The sequence below is a fragment of the Chanos chanos genome, chromosome 10, assembly GCF_902362185.1.
Source record: "Chanos chanos chromosome 10, fChaCha1.1, whole genome shotgun sequence".
In the NCBI taxonomy this organism is placed as follows: domain Eukaryota; kingdom Metazoa; phylum Chordata; class Actinopteri; order Gonorynchiformes; family Chanidae; genus Chanos; species Chanos chanos.
In genome coordinates this window covers 36992871-37014985 of record NC_044504.1, presented here as the reverse complement: position 1 = coordinate 37014985, position 22115 = coordinate 36992871, and the positions used below count along the sequence as shown (strand labels likewise).

The 22115-nt window shown below is 43.5% G+C and overlaps 2 protein-coding genes across 2 annotated transcripts; one reads left to right on the top strand and one right to left on the bottom strand.

Moving 5' to 3' along the window:
• The first annotated feature begins 996 nt into the window (after positions 1 to 996).
• On the top strand, positions 997 to 7187 carry slc40a1 (solute carrier family 40 member 1). Its single transcript, XM_030785772.1, has 8 exons — positions 997 to 1240; positions 1360 to 1427; positions 1783 to 1942; positions 2206 to 2321; positions 3234 to 3360; positions 4049 to 4294; positions 4498 to 5142; positions 5411 to 7187. The coding sequence occupies exons 1-8, from the start codon at positions 1207 to 1209 to the stop codon at positions 5722 to 5724; spliced, it is 1710 nt and encodes a 569-aa protein (XP_030641632.1). The 5' UTR covers positions 997 to 1206; the 3' UTR covers positions 5725 to 7187.
• A 2545-nt stretch (positions 7188 to 9732) lies between these two features.
• wdr75 (WD repeat domain 75) lies at positions 9733 to 20296 on the bottom strand. Its single transcript, XM_030786188.1, has 21 exons — positions 20211 to 20296; positions 19511 to 19640; positions 18918 to 18983; positions 18701 to 18797; positions 16989 to 17113; positions 16509 to 16579; positions 16034 to 16150; positions 15797 to 15885; positions 15482 to 15640; positions 14967 to 15026; positions 14662 to 14777; positions 14119 to 14294; positions 13754 to 13905; positions 13158 to 13338; positions 12374 to 12468; positions 12080 to 12175; positions 11547 to 11716; positions 11152 to 11211; positions 10887 to 11033; positions 10688 to 10779; positions 9733 to 10203 (listed from the first exon to the last, which is right to left on the bottom strand). Exons 1-21 carry the CDS (start codon positions 20294 to 20296, stop codon positions 9990 to 9992), a joined length of 2499 nt encoding a protein of 832 aa, XP_030642048.1. The 3' UTR covers positions 9733 to 9989.
• Between the last annotated feature and the right edge of the window lie 1819 nt (positions 20297 to 22115).

The following is a 22115-nucleotide window of genomic DNA, read 5'->3' as shown; positions in this document are numbered from 1 at the left end:
GAGTAAGCATTTTTTTCAAACATGCTCAAAATGACTGGTAACTCACGGGATGAAAACAAACAAACAAACAAACAAATAAACAAACAAATAAATAAATAAACAGCTGTCTCGATCTCTGTACGTTCTCTTGGTAGGTAGTCAATAAAGCATAAGTAGGACTCTGAAAACATTTCGTGGGTTGAGCGACAGTTGCTTCTGATGAAAGGTAAGGACCACAGGCAACTCCTTACAAGACCATGTATGGTCTATTGCCACAAGTTGCACTAAAGCAGTTATGTAATGTGTGATTCAAAGCTTGTTAATATTATGTAAATACATTAAAGACCTGCGTCCTGTATATGGAGCTATCAAACCGAATAATGGCTTTGTAAGCACAAGAACTTTTTTGTTTTTTTTATCACCCAGTGTTTGCCCTTGGGAAATAGTTAGAAACATATTTCACTTTCTATGCATTTTGTGCAGACAGAGCTTCAAACTCTTATCAGTCAAAACATTATGAGGATGTCTATTGTTAAAATGGGGATAAACAGTGCATTAACTGTGCATTTGCTGCATAGGAAATCACATTACACAAATCTAATTAGTTTTTGGCAGCAATTCTCCAGAATTCTATGTTTTAGTCAAACTGAACTTAAACTTTGTAACAGAAAAATGTTAAAGGTAAATCGTTTTACACCCACTGGAAATGCCCAAGCAAACATCTATCTGCAAAATGGTCCTTGGGGTTCTCTGTTTTATAGCCTACGCCTAATATAAATCGTTTTAGTCAAAATGCTGATCAGTTTTATTAAAACACGAAAAAAGCCTCATATCTTTACAATTAGTCTCAGCCACGAATAAAACAAATGTTAAATTCGATGGTTCAGAACCTAAAAAATGCGGTCCCCTTTGTTATGAATTCTATTGAAGCGCTGTGTCACATGACCGTGACGCAAACAGCTTTCATAAAAACACTGATCGACCGACTTGCTTCTAAACACAGTGGTAGGAGCGCGTTGGGCGATAACGCCTAACTGGGCTCGAATTGTTTTTCTCCTGCATTCGTATTAATCCATACTTTTGGCTAAATTATTTGTTTCCAACTTCAGCTACAGTGATAGCTAAGTTTGGAGAGGAAAAAATTGAAAATACGTGTTTGTTGGAGAAGGATTTTTTTGACAACCTATAGAAAAGGATTCGCGCTGTTCACAATAGCACGCAATTATAATGGAAAACGCTGGATCCAAGAAACGCTTTTGTGGTATGTCAGTCCATGCATGTTTCCAGTTGCAAAGTTACGAGTTGCTTCATTTAGAGATCATGTCTATAAATCTGCATAATGTGAGCAGAAATTACGAAATATGTCTCCTTCGCCTGCAGAATCTGTTGGTGATTTCTTCACATCAGCGAAGTTTCTTATTTACCTCGGACATGCACTGTCAACCTGGGTAAGTAACACTGCTGTCGTGGGTCTGTCAGCTGTATTTGACAGCTGATTTGTCTGTCGAGATGTGCCAAATTCAGGTTGGCCGACATTTCCATGGTCAGATCGTGAAGCAGTTTCTGCTTGCGTTTCTCACTCTCCTGTAACAACATTTCAGTTAATAAGAGCTTTTTTCCAACAAAGGCACTTGTAGGCTAACTGATGTGAAACATTCCCTTTGTCTTTGAAGCTGTGTTTAAAATCTTGCTGACAAGCAGAGGTTTTCCAATAATGAACCTTAATGCAATCTGTCCTACATTGCAAGTGACCTGTTGGCCGCGAAGGCATTAACGGTAAATCTCTACGACTCTCTCGTTTAGGGCGACCGAATGTGGAACTTTGCCGTTGCCGTGTTTTTGGTGGAGTTGTACGGCAACAGTTTACTTCTAACTGCCGTGTACGGACTAGTAGTTGCTGGGTCGGTGCTGTTGTTGGGCGCCATTATCGGTGACTGGGTGGACAAAAACCCGAGGCTTAAAGGTGAACTGGTTTGAACTGTTGTCAGTACGGTCTTTGCATCTGTACTTACTGTGTAAACTAGTATAAATCTGGCATTGGACCTAAATGTGTTTTTTAGTAAACATATCTGGTCTTCAACATAGTATTATCCTTACCTTTGATGGAATGAAAATGACTGTTTTTTTTTTTAAAGAAACGTTCACGAAAACTTTTGTTCAAACCTTTTTTTTTTTTTTTAAAAAAACTTGTTTAAACTTTAATATTGGCAACATCTTTCACTGCAGTGGCACAGACATCCCTGGTTGTCCAGAACTCTGCTGTCAGTCTGTGTGGTGTCCTCTTGATGGTGGTTTTTCAGTTCAAAGAGCAGCTGGTTGAGCTCTATAGCGGATGGTTGCTTGTAAGTATGCTGAAAAAACCCCCCAAACAAACAAACAAATATTTTCTTTAAATTATGCACTGGGGTACAGCTGGCACTTCAAAATGTTGTCTTCCACCACACTGTGCTGTTATTTAATCACACTTTGCTAGACTAACATGTGCAAAATTGCATTAATAATAGTGTTAGTACATATATATTTTCCACCTGGAATCATATCGTTATGTTGTACTTGCATTGTCTCTCAGAGAGCAATTACTAGGATACCACAGGCTTGGCAACATTTCTGTTCATAATTATATGGAGTTAGGAAGAAATAATACATAAAACTGGACAGTCTTTTTTTACAAATGTTTTGGGAGCAGTTAATCCAGCTCTTTCCCCTCAGGCGAGACCGAGGTTAGCTCAGAGCATGTGTCCTCAGTTCGAGTGCAGTGGTGTTTACATGTCAGGATGAGGTGAAACATGAGACCCCGCCTGCTCTGTGAGCTGGTTCTAAGGCCATCACATGAGCCAGAGATATGTCGTCCAGCTCGTCGAGCATACTTATCCTCTGTTCCAGCTCAGAACAGCTGCATAGCGGCACATACAATAACAAACATAACAGTCAGGCTATAGGGAGAGAGAGAGCGCGTCGGTGCTTTAGAATACAGGCGGTAGGGGGTTAGGGGTAATTCGGATAAAGGTTGGTTTTAGCGGTTGCACCTCTAACAAAAGACTGATTCTATGTCAAGTATGCTGATGACTGCAGCGAAGTTGCATTTTTCAGTTGTGCAGAAACAAAATTTGACGCTGTTTTGTGGTCTGAATTCCAGAACAAATGGTGGCTAGTTGTACTTGTTATGTGCTTGTGTTTACGATGTTGATGGTGGGAAACACAAAGGATGAGAAACTGGAATAGATTTTTTTTTTTTTCTTTTTGGTAATTTGCAGACAAGCTGCTACATCTTGGTCATCACCATTGCCAACATTGCTAACCTGGCCAGCACCGCGACCTCCATCACCATCCAGAGAGACTGGGTGGTGGTTGTGGCTGGATATGACAGCAGCAAACTGGCAGGTCAGTCTCTTAACAAGCTCATTCATCTACCATGCTGGTAGTAGCATACTGGGATGCTCTGATGCACCCTCAACTTAACATCCAACGCCATGGCCTTCGGACTTGAAATGAAGACTTTTTTTTGTTTTATAATCCACATTTCGCCTGGTTAGTAAAGCTCATAAATCACATGACAGGAACAATCCAGAGCTTCCCCTCGGTCAGTCCTTTATCTTAATAGAACACTTCTACCGGTCATAAAAAAAAAACACACGGTTCATGGAACGATGCCTATTGCCCTAATAAACATTCCATGAAATGTACCTAGTGACCTCCGGTGAACGCACACGCATATACACACATACACACACACACATACACACACATACACACACACACACACACACACATACATGTACATATACATACATTTCTTCTGGGAAATATTAGAACACAACACAGCCCCAGACAGATAATGATGTTGTGTTGGCAGATTATCACCAAACACTGATAAATTGCTGAACGAGTTTTGGAACTCGGATTGGCATGCAAATGTTGGTGTTGCTTGTTGTAATATTCTGGGATTACAGCCAGTCACAATCAAACACATCATCCGGCCAAAAACAACACAGAAAACTCCCAGTCACCATCACACTACACACACATGTAGTAACAAGGTATTAACCTTGCTTGTCCTTGTTTTTGATAGACATGAATGCTACCGTCAGAATTATCGACCAGCTGACGAACATCCTGGCTCCAATGCTGGTTGGCCAGATCATGGCTTTCGGATCTCCCTTAATTGGCTGTGGGTTCATTTCTGGCTGGAACTTGATTTCCATGTCCATGGAGTACTTCCTGCTGTGGAAGGTCTACCAGAAAACTCCGGCACTGGCAGTTAAAGCAGGACAGAAGGATGGGGACCAGGAGATGGTACAACTCAACATGCAGAGAGGTGTGTTCCTTAAGATGGCATGGAAAGGTCTTCGTTTATAAAATTGTGTTTGAACTGCAGCCTTTCTGAGAAACATGCCGTGTCCGAAAATCGCAACACACCGTCATTCTCAACGCAACCACAAATCCTCCTCGTATCAGTGATGAGGACCTCTGACTCATCCATTGTCCCTTTTTTTCTGGTTATTTTAATCATCCTTACAGATGCTGAGAATGGTGAGAGTCCAGCTGAAGCCTCACAGCTGATGAACGAAGCGGCTGTCGTGAAGGTGGACACCAAGAAGAAACGCGGCTGCTGCTACCAGGTCACGGAGCCATTGCGCACATTCAGGGACGGCTGGGTGGCCTACTACAACCAGTCCATCTTCTTGGCCGGCATGGGTTTGGCGTTCCTCTACATGACCGTGCTGGGGTTCGACTGCATTACCACGGGTTATGCGTACACCCAGGGCCTGAACGGTTCTGTGCTCAGCCTGCTCATGGGAGCCTCGGCCGTATCGGGGATCTGCGGGACGGTCGCCTTCACCTGGATCCGGAAAAAATGCGGCCTGATCCGGACTGGGTTCATCTCCGGATTGGCCCAGCTCTCCTGTCTCATGCTCTGCGTCGCGTCCGTCTTCGCTCCTGGCAGTCCCTTCGACCTCAGTGTCTCACCTTTCGAGGAAGTCGTCCGCCATCTGCTGGGAGACAGCGCCCCCTTGCCCCCTGGCCCTACCACAACCAGTCTGGTCACCACTGAGACACAGCTCCTGGCCAACAGCTCCACCACAGAGGCCGAAGAGTTCCCACAGATAGAATCCTACATGTCAGTCAGTCTCCTGTTCGCTGGGGTCATTGCCGCGAGAGTTGGTAAGTTGAAGTTGGTGGCAAGTTTGTTTTAGTACTTCTGCATGGAAGCTATACAGTATGCATGATTACATAGTTTATGTTGCTCTTGAAATACAGGTTACTCCTAGTGCTGGTTTTACCTTGAGAGCTACTGCAGGTTTTCAACCTTTGATGCCAGTATCAACTATTAAAACCATTAACAGCGATAATAGCGCACTATTATCATTTTTCGCACTAATAGAACCACCGTATGACTGTTAAATGACTCATTGCCCCTATCTGATCTCAGGTCTATGGTCCTTTGACTTGACCGTGACCCAGCTAATCCAGGAGAACGTTCTCGAATCCGAGAGAGGAATCATCAACGGCGTCCAGAACTCCATGAACTACCTTCTCGACCTCCTGCACTTCATCATGGTCATTCTGGCGCCAAATCCCGAGGCATTTGGCCTCCTGGTCATCATCTCAGTGTCCTTCGTTGCCATGGGCCAGATCATGTACTTCAGGTTTGCCTTCCAAAGTCTCAGAAGTCGGCTTTTCCTTTGCTGCTCTCCAGAGCAGAAGGTGGAAGCTGATAATCCCTCACTTCCCACCTCTGTCTAACCTATTAAAGAGTCAGTGTCCATGCTACGAAAAAAAAATACTATCTTCAGTTCTCACAGAGGTTCTCCTCTCTGGGGACCTGTTTTTTAGCCATTGGACTAACACAGCTTTTGAACCAACACTATTGAACTAACACGCTTTTTGAACCAACAATGTTGGTCTAGCATGCTCGCTTTTAGCAAACAGAGTGCCACTGTATCTACTCTCATTTAATCCAGATACACTGTCTTTAGCGAGAGCTACGGAAGACATCGTTAGCCGTACGCTAACGAAGCCAGACAAGATAGGGCACAGGCGTTGAGTTGGAGCCATATGCAATCCATAAGGCTTGTTTTCAGGGTACAGTGTTTGTCTGCCTTACTTATCAGTCTCCGTCAGAGCTGTATATGAGATGTAGGAGAAGGGGCCCTGTAGACAAAGTGAGAGAGTACCATCCAAGCTCGACCGCTTTCAGTTTGGTGGTTGTGCCGTAACGTTGCGTCCATGTTTAGCTCCAAGAGACAGAGATATTTATGCTTTTTATTTTAAAGGTTTTTCCGTATTTAAAAAAAAAACAAAAACCTTTTGGGTGCTTAATGCTCTTGTATTGTTATCATTTTAGTAAGTGAAACATTTGATATTCTACTTTAGCATTGGTTTTTTTTCCTTTTGTTGCTCTGCACATTAGGGAGACAAGCGTCTCTTAAATGTATGGTTTCAAAGGGTATGCAAATTACTCATTCAGGAAGTCAGATACATGTGTTTGAATACACTTTATATAATACGTACTTTGCAGAATATATCAGCTTCAGTGGTGCTAATATGTTATTATCAACCTTATGAAAGCTATACGTTAGCATTTGCGATGTACTCATGTAACCAAAGTGGAATACGTGACACGTGGAAGTGAGGGAATTATATATATACATCTATATATAATATACATTCCATATATTATTGATGTGATGTAACAATGATCAAATTCAACATTCATAGTTTATTTAGGCCCTGGTACATTTAAACATCCTGGTCCCCATGGCAACGGAACACCAGTATCTTAAGTTTGGTCTCCTGTTGATTTTACACTGATTTTCGAATGTAATTTGGTTTTTTTTTTGGTTTGTTTGATTGTTTGTTTGTTTTTTTCCCCATGATAGCACTTTAAGTGATTTCCCTTTGATCACAACAGAAGTCCTAAAAGGCACATTCAGGCGGTTCTTTCACGTTTTGCACAAACACACGAGTCACTTCGTACTTAGAAATAGGTTTGCTGTTAGTCTTAGATTTATTTGAGTGGTCCTCTAGACTCCACCAGATATTCTAGGTTAAAGAGCCTTGAGGTCACCTTTTCCTAGGAAAAAAAAAACAAAAACAAAAAACGCACAGCAGCAAAAAAAAAAAAAAAAAAAAAAAAATGGGAAACCAGCACACAGGTGTTCAAATGGAAAAAATCACACCAGTCTTTCCTGTTAATGTAGCTCAGAATCCTTTCAAAACATACCTCAGTCTTTCTGCATTTTAAATCCAGCAGGCTCAAGGTCCTGCCATAGCGTAAAATAAACACACAGTCAGCGTGTCTTGGTCAAGGTTTGGCGGACAGTTCTGTAGACCCAGCAGTATTCCAAGACACGGACACTATCTTAAGCAACCTTAAGCCTCCCTGAGTACGCTGCAGCTGACGGAGAGTACACATGTGGCGTTTTGTAATAGGTTTATACTGTTAAGGTTAGACAACCAACCACAGGATCTCACCATCTGTAGAGAACAGTGAGAGCATTATGTAGCCTGGAGTTTGGAAAGGGTACAGGTGGTCTGGGTGAGTGCTTGGTTCGTTTTGTGAAATGCAGCAGACCATGTTGTCTTTTGACAATGATTGGCATTAATGGTAGAGCCCAGTTTTTGTTTTTTTCGTTGTTTTTTTTTTTAAGTGAGCACATTTTCAGGAACCCAGCACTGAATTCTCAAGTTCCACTTTTTTTTCAGTGGTTTTGGGGTGTTTTTCACTAGATATAACAGAATCCATTGATGATGACATGCTCATAATTCATTAATGCAATTTTCTAATCTGTTGGGGTGTGTCTCTGAAAAATGATTTTCGTTTGTCATTGTCGGATATGTTGTCATGTTGTGTCTTCATAAACGTTGGAAGCCTTTTTTTTTAAATTTCTGTAAAATGTGTTTGTTTTGTTTTTTTGTACTCTAGTGTCCAGTGTTTACTTGTCTGAACATTTTTTGAACGTTTCCTGTGCTTTTATTCTGAAATGTGATGTAATAACCTTTTGCATGATCCACAGACATAAGTGTAACACACAAAGCAATGCAACAAACACTGTATATGCAAACAGAACCAGAATGTAATAAATAAGACTGGCAGGTTTCATAACAAAAGGAAAAGAGTTGGAGAATCATTTGGTAAATTGGATTTCTGTGGCGTGTGGAGAAGCAGTGTTATCGTAAGTCGTGCTCTTGACCGTCACTGCATGGAGACAGAAGAAGCACAGAGAACCCAGAGAGACTTGTATTACATGCATTTTCTTAAATAAAACAGAACTGCTGTTAAGCCTGTCATTTTCACTGTTTGCAGAGGAGGGAACTGAAGTGTAGCGGGGGGGGGGGGGGGGGGGGGGGGGGGGGGGGAGTGGGGGCGCTTTTCAGGAGGCCAATCATTATAAACCCGTTTTTTGGCCTGGACCCAGAAGCTGTTGTATGGGGCCGCATTCCTCAGCAAGGTTAGGTGGTAATTTGTGCCGAAGCCCTGTTCAAACGGTCTTGTTTAATGGATCGACCTTAAGCTGTGCTGGATGATCTGAGCCAGGGTGGTAGATTTAGAAAATGAATGACCTGGTTTTGTGCCGAAAAGAGGGACCATGCCCTCCGTGTGTGTGGCCAGCAGTCAGTCCTGGTTCTGTGTTCACATTCATGGTCAGTCAGTCTGCTTGACAGGGAGTCAGTCTTGGTTCTGTGTTCACATTCATGGACAGTCAGTCTGCTTAACAGGGAGTCAGTCCTGGTTCTGTGTTCACATTCATGGTCAGTCAGTCTGCTTAACAGGGAGTCAGTCCAGATCTGGTCAGTCAGTCTGCTTGACAGGGAGTCAGTCCTGGTTCTGTGTTCACATTCACATTCAGTTTCACGAACGAGAGTGTGTTCCAGCTCCTCTTCGCATGTTCAACTCATGTGGTTTGTTTTTACAGCCCCGTTTCTTTGAGGAATCAGTTCCTCTGAGGAGAGAAAGAGCACTTTCAATAGAAAAAGTCCAATGTCTACTCGATAAACATGTGTTCAACAGATAAGATAGCTTTCCTCTCATTCCATAAAGTTTACCAAGCATTTTATCCAGAACTGAGATAAAAAATGAAGACATTTGTGAGCTGGGGGCACTCGTGTCAAAGAGATAGATATACATGAACCTGACAAAGGGTTTTTTTTTTTTTTTTTCGTTTTTTTCACAACAGGGGGGTGTTCATCCCATGAGTCAGTACAGTTTTTGTTTTCCAAGCTGATCTTAGTTTTTACTGCAAGGAAGCGATGGGAAAAAAAAATATCATTTAACTCTGCTGATAAGGACCCAAAGGGCCAATGACCTAAATACCCACCCTCCCCCCAGCTCCTCTAATAAAGTTCACCGTGGGTTCAAGAGGAACCTATTGCAAAAGATCTAGGGGCCATGCAGTGGAATAGCACTGCCCGATCACATGATGCTTTTGACTAAAGAACGTCTGTAAGAGGAAGCAGAACAGAGTCAGAAATGCAGAAATTCAAGTGTTTTTAAGGGAGGGACACTTAAAAAAAACAGAGAGAGAGAGACAGAGAGAGAGAGGGGACAGGTGACTTCACATGTGTTTCACATTTTGCTGACTGTCAGAACATTGTGGGGGTTATACAATTATATCACAAATTATACAAGTCCATGAGATATTTTGAACTGGGTGACCTATACATAAAACGAACTACTCTTAAAAAAAAAAAGAAAAAAAAAAAGCAACACTTTTTTTCGAATTTTTTGTTTTTTATATAAATTACTGTAGATGGAAATGAGGAGGAAGCTTTATTTGTGAAACAGTCTTACAAATATTCCATCTTATAAAGCATTAGAATCTTTTTCTCCCTCCCACATAAAAAAGACAGATTAACAAAAAAACAAAACAAAACAAAAAAAAACCCCGATGCTTGGGTTGGAAATAAGCGCGGGTCACATCTGCTCAGTCGCTCAGTTACTTCTGTACTGTCTGTGGATACTGTAACAGGCAGCAGAGAGACGGGGCTCCCTGGTCGCTGAGTCACGGTTAGGAATCCAAAACACCAGCGATCCAGCCGAAATCGCTTTTTCGCACTTTCCTCAGCTCTCTCTCCAGGGCCTTGGACAGCGGCGTGGTGTCCTCGTCTGCGCATGCCCGTGCGTTCGGCTCCAGCCGCGCCCCCGCCGCCTCCGTTTCCCCCTCCGAGTCCTCTTCCTCTCCGTCAGTCTCCATTTCCTGTTTTGGGGGCTCCTCGTCCGCCCTTCGCGAATGTCAGCACATTGGAGCAGAGCAGAAGAAAGAGCAGAACACACAACACACTGTCTCAGCCATTACAGCCACTCAGCACTTTTCTGCTGACTATGTAAAAACAGGGGAGGACTTGGCGTTCCCACTCTCTCTGGAAAACCACTGATTTTTCCAAAGAAGGAATAATGATATTATTATTATTATTATCTTAAGGACTAAGTACAGAACAGTAAAACTGTTTAAACTGAGAGACTTCTTCAGGTGACTGTTTCATTACAGCTAAGTGACTTCTGAGGTATAACAACATACTGAAACTCGAATGAAAACACATTACTGTGATAATAGTTTAAAATCAGTCAGTAATCTTCATTTCAACAGTCACATTCATGGCTATCACATATAAGATCTTCAAACCGAAACAAACAAACAACAAAAACAAAACAAAAAAAACCCCCACAAACCCAAACCCAAAGCCAGGGCAGGTGGACCCATCTTACCTGTCTGCTGTGTTCGATATGAGGAGAGAATTGACGAACAGTGAACAAAGAACTGAGGCAGCAGGCAACACATGAGCTGGAGTGTGTAGCAACTGTTCAGGGGTTTAAGAGGAGAAAGGTTTGTCAGGTGGATACAGAGTTTGGAAGAGGAGAGAGATAAAGAGCCGGTTAAATGCTGAAACAAACTCGAACTCCTCACCTCTTTAATGGCCAACGAGCCTTTGGGCAACTGGATTCTCTCCACAGCTGGACTGAGCAGCGATTCCTCCTTTTCCTTCTGCTGTTGTCTGTGTTTGCCTAACAACAGGTAGAACGGTGTAACAGCCACACTGTCGTCGATGACAAGCTTAAAAAAAAAAAAAGAAAACAGCAAGTTTATATGGAGTGGTTTGAGTTAAAGGTCCAATTACCATTCAAATAAAATCTGAATCGTTTTGGGAAACTGGATTGACACTCATTTTTACCTGCTTACTCGCGGCTAACATCCTGTCCTCCTCTGCTCTGGTGCTCAATGTCAATAAATCCTACAATTGAAAATGAGTCTCATTGTTACACACAGTAAGACCTCAGAGGCTGTTTACACAGAGCTGTATCAAATAGTCCTCTTAAATAACAGACTGAGTAAAGCAACCCTGGTTCCACCACAGTCGACTGCACTTGGGAAGAAAAAACAAAACAAAACAAACAAACAAAACACTTAAAGATGAAAGGTCATCTTGGCCAGCAGAGAGCGGGCGGACACCAATTTATTAAAAACAAACAAACAAACAAACAAACAACCCCCCCCCCCCTTCAAACAGTAATGTATTGTTTAGTAATAAAGCCTAGCCGAAATAAAAGTAGCGTGATAAACACGTACCATCTGATCGGTGAGGAAGTAGAGCTGAGATCTGTTCAGCCACTGAGAACGCTCGTCACAGCTGCTCAGCCGCTCGCCTCGAGGGGCAAAGACCGCGTGGCGCACGCCCCCCGAGCACAATGCCTTCTGGGTAAACAGCGGCCTTGGCTCGCTGGGTTTGAACACAAACACTGCACAGAGGCCAGGAACGGTGTTAATCACCTCTTACGTACTATGTTTCACACCAGGCGCTGCACACTTGGCATTCGCAAGGAGAACACATACACAACACCAGAAACAATTACAGCGCCCGCATTTCAAAATATACTTTACTGTGCGATACAAGGCGCTCTGAATGACCACAAATATACAGGGGCATAAGACATCTAATACCGCGAGGGCGATGCTTATCTTTTCATCGTTTGTTTTACTGATAAAACAGCCTTAGGACCTGCTGCATGTGTCACATGAAGTCGCTGCAGTAGTTCAACTGACTGACAAAAAAAACCCACTTACAGCCAGTCTTTCCTGACTGACAAAAAACAAACACTTACAGTCAGTCTTTCCTGACTGGGAGGAAAAGGCGGCAACATTCTCTGACAGAGGGTCGGACAGCAGCAGACTCACGTCCATGGAGGCGCTCCACTCCACTGTGACCAAAACACACACACAGACACACACACTCAGTCAGTGTTGCACGTCCAAGGAAAACCAACCAAGGATGTCCCAAAGGTAAATCACGGTTCAATAATTTACTGTACTAAAATATCAAAATAAAACTGCAGTAACATGCATAGATGTACAGGCGCCCGCGCACACACACGCACACACACACAGCTGACACTCACGGGAGCAGGTGAGCAGGTTCCAGCAGCAGAGGAGGTTCTTGGTGTTGGTTCCTAACAGGTACTTGGAGCAGCTCAGGCGGCCAAAACAAAGATCCCTGAGGGAACAAAAGGGGTCAACGTCTGGACCTCTCTTTCATCACCTGGCAGCCCACCCAGAGCAGGCCCTCTCTCACTCACATTCTTCACCAGATTAACAAAAATCAGCTTTTCTGATACCAAAGCTCTTTAACTTCAATTAGGAAAAGGGGAAATGAAAGAGGAGAGTATACGTGGTGAGAGAACTGCACTTATCCAAAAAAAAAACCCCAAAAAACCCCACGGAGAAAGACCACACGGGGTTTGGTCAGTGTGTCGAGTAACCTCAGAATACCATAACATACTGCTAGATGATAAAAACTACTGTGCCAAGGAGAATTGTCACCTTAACGTCTAATCCTTTAACATGCTTAACACAACATGCAACTGAAAGCTGTGTAATGCATCATAAACGGACACTCTGCGTTGGCACACGTTTGATAAGGGGTTCATGCGAGGTCGTTAGAGGACAGAGCGACCTGCGATAGATGTCTCTGTGGTCTCACGTGAGTGTGCTGTAACACCCAATTATGTGTCTAAACTGATACTTACACATCTCCAATGCATTTAACTAATGGACAACTACACACCACAGACTATTCATACAGCGTGGCAGTAGACCCGTACGGCCCGGTGCCAGGCAGACCCTGTGAGAGGAGAAGAGTCTCTCTGCCCGCGTGCCCGCCCGGGGGCCGGCCGCAGCCCTCACCTGATGTCCCCTGGGGGCTGGCACAGCGTGGTGAGCAGTTCCCAGCTCTCTGGGTTCCAGACGGTGACCACTTCCTGAAAGCCGACGGCCAGCAGCGAGCCGTCGGCCGAGAAAGAGCAGCTGGACGGACGCAGGTCGTGGTAGTTCCCCACGAAGTCACACGCCCAAGAGCTTGTCTCATCTGTACCGGGTCACAGTTCCAGAGGAAGACACACACAAAAAAAAAAACAACAAAAAAAAAACCCCAAAACAAAAACAAAAAACGTGGTCATTGAAAGTTGTTCCGCAAATACTTTCTTTTTCATTTAAAACCTCATAAAACTTTTTTTTTTTTTTTTTCTGAGGGGGGGTGAGTGCACTAACAAAAAACAATGACACAACAGAACACATTAAAATGTTTCAAACTGAATAACACACTTAGCAGCTGAATAACAACTGACGTGACAGAGAGCAGTCAAGGCAAGGACATCACCTTTATTTTAACACGTGTTATTACTATTTTCTACCTGCTCAGGAATAAACCCCAAAGCTATGGGCGGGGGGAGGGGGGGGTGTCATTGTTTGAGTAGCTGGAGGAAACAGGGTGGTGGACTCACTCTGTGTGTCAGGCTCGGTGCCCAGCAGCCAGGCTTTGAAGCAGTTGTCTCTGGCCGTGGTCAGCAGCAGGGTGGAGTCACAGCTCGGGCTGAAGCACATGGACCTAACCTGGTCATTGTGGGGAGCCGTGATGGTTGTGTTGAGTTCAAAACTAAGGAGGGAAAGGAGGAATTACTGACCACAGTAAAACAGCACAGACTCACACTTTCAGACCGACCGTTTCCAGTTCCTAAAGGATGGAGATCAGCGTTTAAACATGTCCCATGTTTATTATGAGGTCACATGTGACGTGATGAGTACAGTTTGTGTCATACGTCTGTGCGGTCATGAATGGTTTTTGCAGGCGGGGGTGTCAAAGGCGTACCTTTGAGCCTGCTCGTTGTAGGCCCACAGTTTGAGTGAAATCTCGAGTTCGGAGGATTTTTGTCCTCTTTCTTCGACAGTGGCGAGCCAGGAGCCACGGGCGTCAAACGCTGCCCTGACCACCTCAAACTGGTCCAGACCTGCCTCATGTATATACTCCTGCTGAACAATGTCCAGCTGACGGTCCGACGCACACGGGAAAGGAAAATAAAATGATGCTGTCAGAGGGTCATCGCCAGAATAATTTTCACCATAAAGTTTAATTTCTCTCATGAGTTACATAATGGTAAAACCTCTATAAGCAATAACCTGTCTAAAGAGTGAGAGAGAGAGGATAAAACAAAACAAAAAAAACACCACCACAACTTCACAAGTTTTATTTGGGGAAATGAAAAACAAAATGCTACAACACATTTTTCATTTCCTGTTTTATAGCAACGAACCCTGCGTAACCCGTGACAACGGACACGCGACTGCACAAAAAAGAAAAGTCCCTCTACTCATCATTTTGCCTCATGAGCGGTGCTTTTATGAGACTACTTACATTGTACAGGTGCTTGTCACGCTGGAGGGAGTAGAACTGCAGGTGACCTGGTTTCCCATTGAGCACTAAAGCCTTACTGAGGGGATCAATCATTAAATCTGTCCGTACTGCCTCGCCTGCCACACGCAGAGAGAGAGAGAGAGGGAGAGAGAGAGAGAGAGAGGGAGAGAGAGAGAGGGAGAGAGAGAGAGAGAGAGAGACAAAGAGGATGAGCTCAGAAGTCAAGGCTTCTCTGTGCTGTGTTTTAACCAACATTCCCACACAACATTGCCGTTTACACATGACGGTTAATGAGATTTACACACCTTTGACTAAACCTTGAATTACTGCAGAAACTTTCACGCTCCTCTGGATGATTGTGATTTCTGAGAGAGAGAGAGAGAGAGAGAGGGGGAGAGAGAGAGGGAGAGAGAGAGAGAGAGAGAGAGAGGGGGAGAGAGAGAGGGAGAGAGAGAGGGAGAGAGAGCGCACAAAAGAGGGAGAGAGGGAGAGAGAGTGAGAGAGGGAGAGAGGGGGAGAGAGAGCGCACAAGAGAGGGAGAGAGAGAGTGAGAGAGGGAGAGAGGGGGAGAGAGAGAGGAGGAGAGAGCGCACAAGAGAGGGAGAGAGAGAGTGCGTGAGTAAGTGCACTCAATGCAATACATTCATACTGACAGTGCTACAAACAAATAGCCTAACCCAACAAGTGCTGCAGTGGAACAGATGGATACAGCTGTGTGAGAGGGAAGCGGGGCTCTGGATCACACCACATATGATTATGTCTCTCTTTGTCAGAAGAAGCCGCGTGTGAGTGTGTGTGTCTCCTGGTTGGAGGCCCTTACTGTTGTCCGAGTGAGAGGTGGAGCAAAGCTCTCCGTCTGAGGACACAGAGATGTGCAGGATGGCGCCGCCCAGACGAGGCAGGAAGTTCTTGTTGTTGTGTTCACCGTAACGCCACTGGACCAACACAGACTCAATACCTCCGCTCAGAAGGCTGGTACCTGGCAACCAGATGAGCAAGAGGGAAATAAAGCCTCGAAATCACGCCATCCTTTCCACATGTCCTGAATGAACTACCAACAATGAGAACTGGCATGTGTCTACGAAGCCTCGAAAGGTCAAAGTGTCCCGTGACCGCTCAGGCACTAGAGTCTTACCCTCTGGAGAAAAACACATGGCATTCACAGCATTGTGGTGCCAGTGTAGTGTGGAAAATGTGTACTCCTTCTGGTGAGTGAAGTTTCTCCTGCACAGGAACAGAATCATACACTGGATCATGAACAGCTCCCAAAATTCATTTAAAGGTCAGAGAACTGTCTGAGCTTTAAAGTCTGACGGTGACCTTCCATAGAGAGAGAGAGGTCATGACTAATCCAGGTCCTAAAGGGACTCACCAGAGGCGGATCTTGCCGTCTTCGTGTCCAGTGGCAATGCAGTCATCAGTGGGGTGACAGGTCACACAGGTCATCTGATTCTGGGCCCCTTTCTTCTTACCTCGTGGCACAGAAAAACTAGACAAAATAATATGGGAAAGATGATGTTAAACAAAGCATTTTTTTAATTACAGCTTTCCATCAAAACAGCACTAAAGTATCTACAGACTCAGACAAAAACAAACAAACAAACAAACAAACAGAAAATCAACCCACATGGCCCAAATCAAGCGAAATATAAACACCATAAAACTAATTGGTCAAACATGTCCCATATGAATTTTTTTTCTGGGGGAAAACAAGAAAGCAGAGTTGAACATGACCCAGCACAGCGCGCTCCCACCCTCCCCTCGCAGAACAAAAGCATTCCAACGATTCCACAGTTAATTAGCGCATGCATGCGTGCAAGTCTGTGTGTGTCTGCGTGTGTGTTTACCTGTATGTTTTCTGCTTCCTAAAGAAATACACTTTGAGCTGATGCCCAATAACAGAAGCAATGTATTCACCCTGTCGTACAAAAACAAAACAAAACAAAAAAATGACATCAAAGAAGGAATACATAACTTACATAACTTCATGTGAAAACTTCCATTATTTAGAAACATACTGTTTAACTGTTTGAAGCAGTCTGGATGGTCACTTACATTAACTTTATTTAAGTGAAAAGTGTATGTCTTTCAGGACCGGCTATATGACATGGTATAAAGGTTACAGAGTAGTTCAGAAGAGGGATCGTTGATAAAAGCATTGGCCAAAGCCTTGACTGTTTCCATCTTTTCCACTGTGAGCTGTATCAACTTATTTAGAACAAATGCAATCAACTAAACCTCATCCATACTTGTAACAGAACTAGGAGACATAAGTCCAAAAGGAAGGAGGGAGAAAAAGAAGCTCATAGACCAGAACTCTTAACCACCTCTCTGCCGAAGGCCGTGGCTCTGGGGTTGGGGCTGACGTCTCCCAGGACGGCAGACAGTTCCCTGGCGTCCACCTCCTGCTCCACTGACTTGGGCAGATGTATGGCCACCAGCTGGAACCGTTCTGGAGGAGGGAAACACAGTAGGATGCTTATTTCACCCCCCCAAAAAAAAGGCACTAACCAACGTACCAACATACTCATTACATTAAAAAAAAAAAAAAAGGAGAGGAAGAGGGAAAGGGGGAAAAAAGGGGGGCGGGGTCACAGTATAATCACAGACAGTCACCATGTCCTCAGTGCAGCCCACGCAACAGCTGGTACAACACGGTTATAACGGCCTTCCAACAAACAGCTGGTACAACACGGTTATAACGTCCTTCCAACGCCACTGCTGAGAGCGGTTCAGGGCACCCTGACATGTGTTCTTATTTTATGTGGGTTTATTTACAATAATAGAAGAAACGGCACAACGGGATCACAGAAGATTTCATCTTTTTTCACGTTAGCCTTTATGCCCCTCCTGTGCCCCCTGTTCCTCTGACCTATGGAGGACAACCACGCCCAGTTAATGGTTACCTTAAACTAAATGGCCAGGCAGTATGTCACTTACGAATATTCACCAAAACATAAAAATAATTAGTTCAGTAATCATGAAACTTGCACGGCATTTACCCAGCAAACACAACGGCTCCAACATTCCGGCCCCTAACTGTCCATTATTTGACAATTCACAAACACATGCAATCAAAAAGCATTCAAAGTAACAATTTAAAAATAATCTCACTCATTTTTTTGACCTTTACCCCCTTTTTTTTTCTCCCAGTGTGGTCGCATCCCGTGCCCTTGAGTCTTTCTACTCCCTGTTGCCGGCACCGCTCCTCCGCTGGCCAGGGAGGAACACGCTACCATGCGTGTCCTGCACTACACGTGGACTGAGCAACCGCCTCTCTTCACCTGACCACAGAGAACTTCTCTGGGAAGCTGTACTGTGCACAGAAATACCGGCGATACTACACAGATCTGCCCAATCTGTCTCACTGCGGTATCCCCTCCAGTGGGAGAGGATGCCGCAGAGACAGGGAATCGAACCCCTACCGACTTCCTGCCTGTAGACGCTGCCAGCTGTGTCCATATGGACACACGGCCACATCAGAGGCACACCTCCCGGGATACACACCCAGGTGCCCGCAGTGGTGGGTCAGCGTCTCCTCCACTGCGGCACCCACGTGCCACTCAGTTTTAATACATGAATACAACCACTTTCTAATGAGCACCTTGGGAGGAACATCAGTCTATCAGACAAAGTAAACACTTCTGGAAAGTGCTGACAGCATTGGAGCAGTGTCTTTATACCACACTCAGGCCTCAGTGCTGCACAGTACACTGACTAGACTAGTGTAAGTCAGTGGTGTCGACACAGGGGACTGGACACGGAGGTGTGGTGTATAGCCCAGTTAGACTAAGTAGTATTGACAGTGTTAGAGTCACGAGAGCACCTGTGAGGGGAAACCGTGCAAGATATCGACTGGCCGGTGGAGCTAGATATCGACCGGCTGGTTAAATTTCTGGTTAGAGTTGGGGACACATTAGTGGGTGTTTCCACCGTTGAAATGAACGATTAGAACAATATTAGGGTAAAACCATGATTGGGCCGTATTTGATTAAAACGTTATGATAAAACAATAATTGGACCGTGTTTGATTACTTACCAGACCCACCACCTGCCATTGGAAGTATGAGAAAAACAATTCCCTCATGTTTTGTGGAGACATATAATGAATATATGGGGAATCCAATGATAAATGTCTGGAGGTAAAGGGAAAAAAAAAAAAGAGAAAAAAGAGTGTGACAGTTTGTTAAATCAGCTGCTGTGATTTAATGCCATGTATATTACCCAAAGATTCACATACACAGTAATGTCCTTACCTTAATGTGAATGCCATCAACATAGTCCCACAGCCTAACAGTGCCATCTGCTGAACAGGAGTACAGCTGCAGCAGAAAACACACACACACACACACACACACACACACACACACAAATACACATACACACACCACACAACACACAATTAATATTCAGATCACATGTTAGACCACAGAAAACCTTGGGGCACATTACGGGCCGTGAGCATCTAACGCTCGTTCGGAGATATTTGGGACCGGTCTTGATTTGACACAAAGCTCTCGTCAGACCTGCGACAGTGTGGGCGCACGACTAATGTCTACACATGTGTCATATGCCCTGTATCTCCACAGGATAATGGTATGTAGAGACACTAAACAAGAGTAATGCCACCGGGTCATAAGATACAGTTCTGCAGTATAATTTAAAAGCCGGAGATACAGGAGAATGTTAGCAATTTACAGTTGTTGAATATCTAGAAAAAAAAGGCTGCCATCTATATACTGTGTGTGTGTGTGTGTGTGTGTGTGTGTGTGTGTGTGTGTGTGTGTTTCTATTCCATAGTTTCTTCTCCAGAAGTGAACCTAATGAAACAGGAATTTCATGAACTGACCTGAAGATGGTTTGCAGGATTGAGCGCGACGCCTGTGACTTGGTCTGTGTGACCGTGTAAACTGTGAATACATTCTTCTGTGTTTGTGCTGTACACTTTTACTGAATCACCAGAGGCGCATAACAGATACCTGCAAAAGCACATCAACACCTGTAGAGTCCAATACACTAAAGAATTTATAGCAGTTACAACAGAACAACTACAAGATTAATGCATAATAGCATAGGTCGAAAAACAAAACTACGTAGAACTTCGATAAAATGAAACGTCATCACGGCGAAGTCACATAAATCTCTCATTACAGCTACATACTGTATCATAAAAGTTAACTGACGAGATTATTAGCTACTGACGTATCCAAATATTCATTTCAGTCAGTGTAATATTATTACTACTCCGTTCCCCATATTCAGACTGCTAAAGCCTTGGATCTCCCTTAAACGTGCCACTGAAATTGATCAAATACAGTAGATACTGTAGACAAACTAAAGAATTTCACAATTAAAAGAGCTGCAGCTCACATATAGGTTCAAAAATAATTAAACCGGCTTTCAGTTTAGCGATTGCTTGCTATCTGCTGAACGTTCAGAAGACATTTCACTGTCAACAAATTACTCAACGAGGATATGTCGCATTTAGTCACCTTTTAGCCGGGAATAAGTGGTGTCTTTTTGACAAAACTTTTTAATCAAGCGCATACCTTGAGTCGTTCGCAAAAACCGGTGCTCTGTGATTTATTTTGCTACCGCCACAGCGAACCACGCGGATCTCGGTGTGCTCCACCATGTTTTCCACGCTCCACTGTGAACTTTGCACTCCGAACTATCGCCGCATGGGCCGCTTCCTTTTTTCTTCCTCAGCTGAACTATATCGCCCTCTTCAGGCCACGCACGCTAATGATAACCAGCGCATAGGTAAAATAAGATTATCTACACTTTATCAGTCACTTTGTGGCAGCACAGTATATAGTGTAAAACATAAGCAGTGGATTGCAGTGATAGGCAAATATGTAACAACGCAAAAATAAATTAAATGAAATGGTGCAGAGACAAGGAAAAGGTAGGTAAACATATAATAGTAAAGTGACCAAGCATGAAAATGTGTGATCATAAAGTGCCCGAGAACATGTAGAGACATCAAAGTCAGGTGACCAAAATAAATAAATAAATAAACAAACAAATAATCCGTAAAACTGTGAAGCGAACAAGTTTGAAAACATGTAAAGAACTATTAGTAAAATGAGCACAAAATGTAATAATAAGTTGATCAAGAATATGAAGTAAGGAAATACTTCATAAAGTGACCTAGGACAAAAAAGGCGGTGAAGTGATAATGTCTTACTCGAGTATACAGGAAAGTAGAACATACAGTTAAGGGTCCGCAAGGACACTGTTAGGAGCAGTTCCTTAACAGAAAGGGGATCAAATTCGCAGCACTTACAACCCACGTAACACAACACTTTTTGATAGACCCTATAAGCAGTTCAGTTTCCTTTAAAGGAAAAACGGACAAACAGAGGGCCTTCACATATGAGTTGTTCATCAACATTACACATTTATTTACCAAAGCAAGCACTCAAAAGTTTTTTTTTCCCCTTTACAATTCCATATAATGCCATAAATTCGATACAAATACTTATGCATGGATTTGTATATTCTCAGCGGGATAGGATAAGGTTATGAAACAATAACTGGTGTCTTTAAAAATGTTTGGAGTCATAAGGAGAGTCTAATGACCTGGCATTATTTTATCTAATGTTCGCCTCAGCTAAAAGAGTCCTTACACACCCTCTAATTACCTGTTAACTATTCACACAAGGGGAATTCCCTGGGGGTGAGAAACGTTTCCGTGTCTTAAAATGTATGACACTTCCCTAACAGAAGACTCATTTTTCGAAAATGTAATGTAGCAGTATCTTCTCAGTGATTATATGACGGGTTTGTTGTTCTGTTAGAAATATAGCTGGTTTGCGGTGCGCTGCTAAAATCCCTCAGGGGTTGGTTTTACAGAGGGAAGGGGTAAGAAGAAAACGCTCCAGTCAGTCATTAATAGCAGGTTACATTAGACCGGTATAATTTGTGACAAACGGTGAAAAAAGCTTACAGTTTCGCCCGTTCCGTAGATTAATATTGTAATTTCAATATTGTAGTTTCTCTGTGTATTACAGTAGACAGTGGCGAGAAGGTTGTTCCTGTGAGAGGTTTGTGTAGACCTGCCCCTCATTCCGATTACGCTCTTAAAGAGCACGCAAGCACGCCCCACGGCTCAAGGGGCCAGAAACGAGCGAGGTGAAACAGTAAAAACACATGTGGTGGATTGTCTAAAAACCTCAAGGGATTGATGCTCAGAACAAGGTTTGGAAATATATTATGCTTATTTACCACTGTGAACTGGGAATTACAACAACAGATCACTCACTCATAATCGCAGAAATGTAATTTCAGCCGTTTTTGTGTTATCATTTGGAGGTCGTTTAAAATAGTAAAAGTGAAAGAATGCCTCAAGGTGGATAACAGCGTAATGTTATTTATAATCGTTTTACGACTTTAATCTTAAATTGTTAACGACAAAACGATGTAACGATCTTTTCAATTTCAGCCCGATC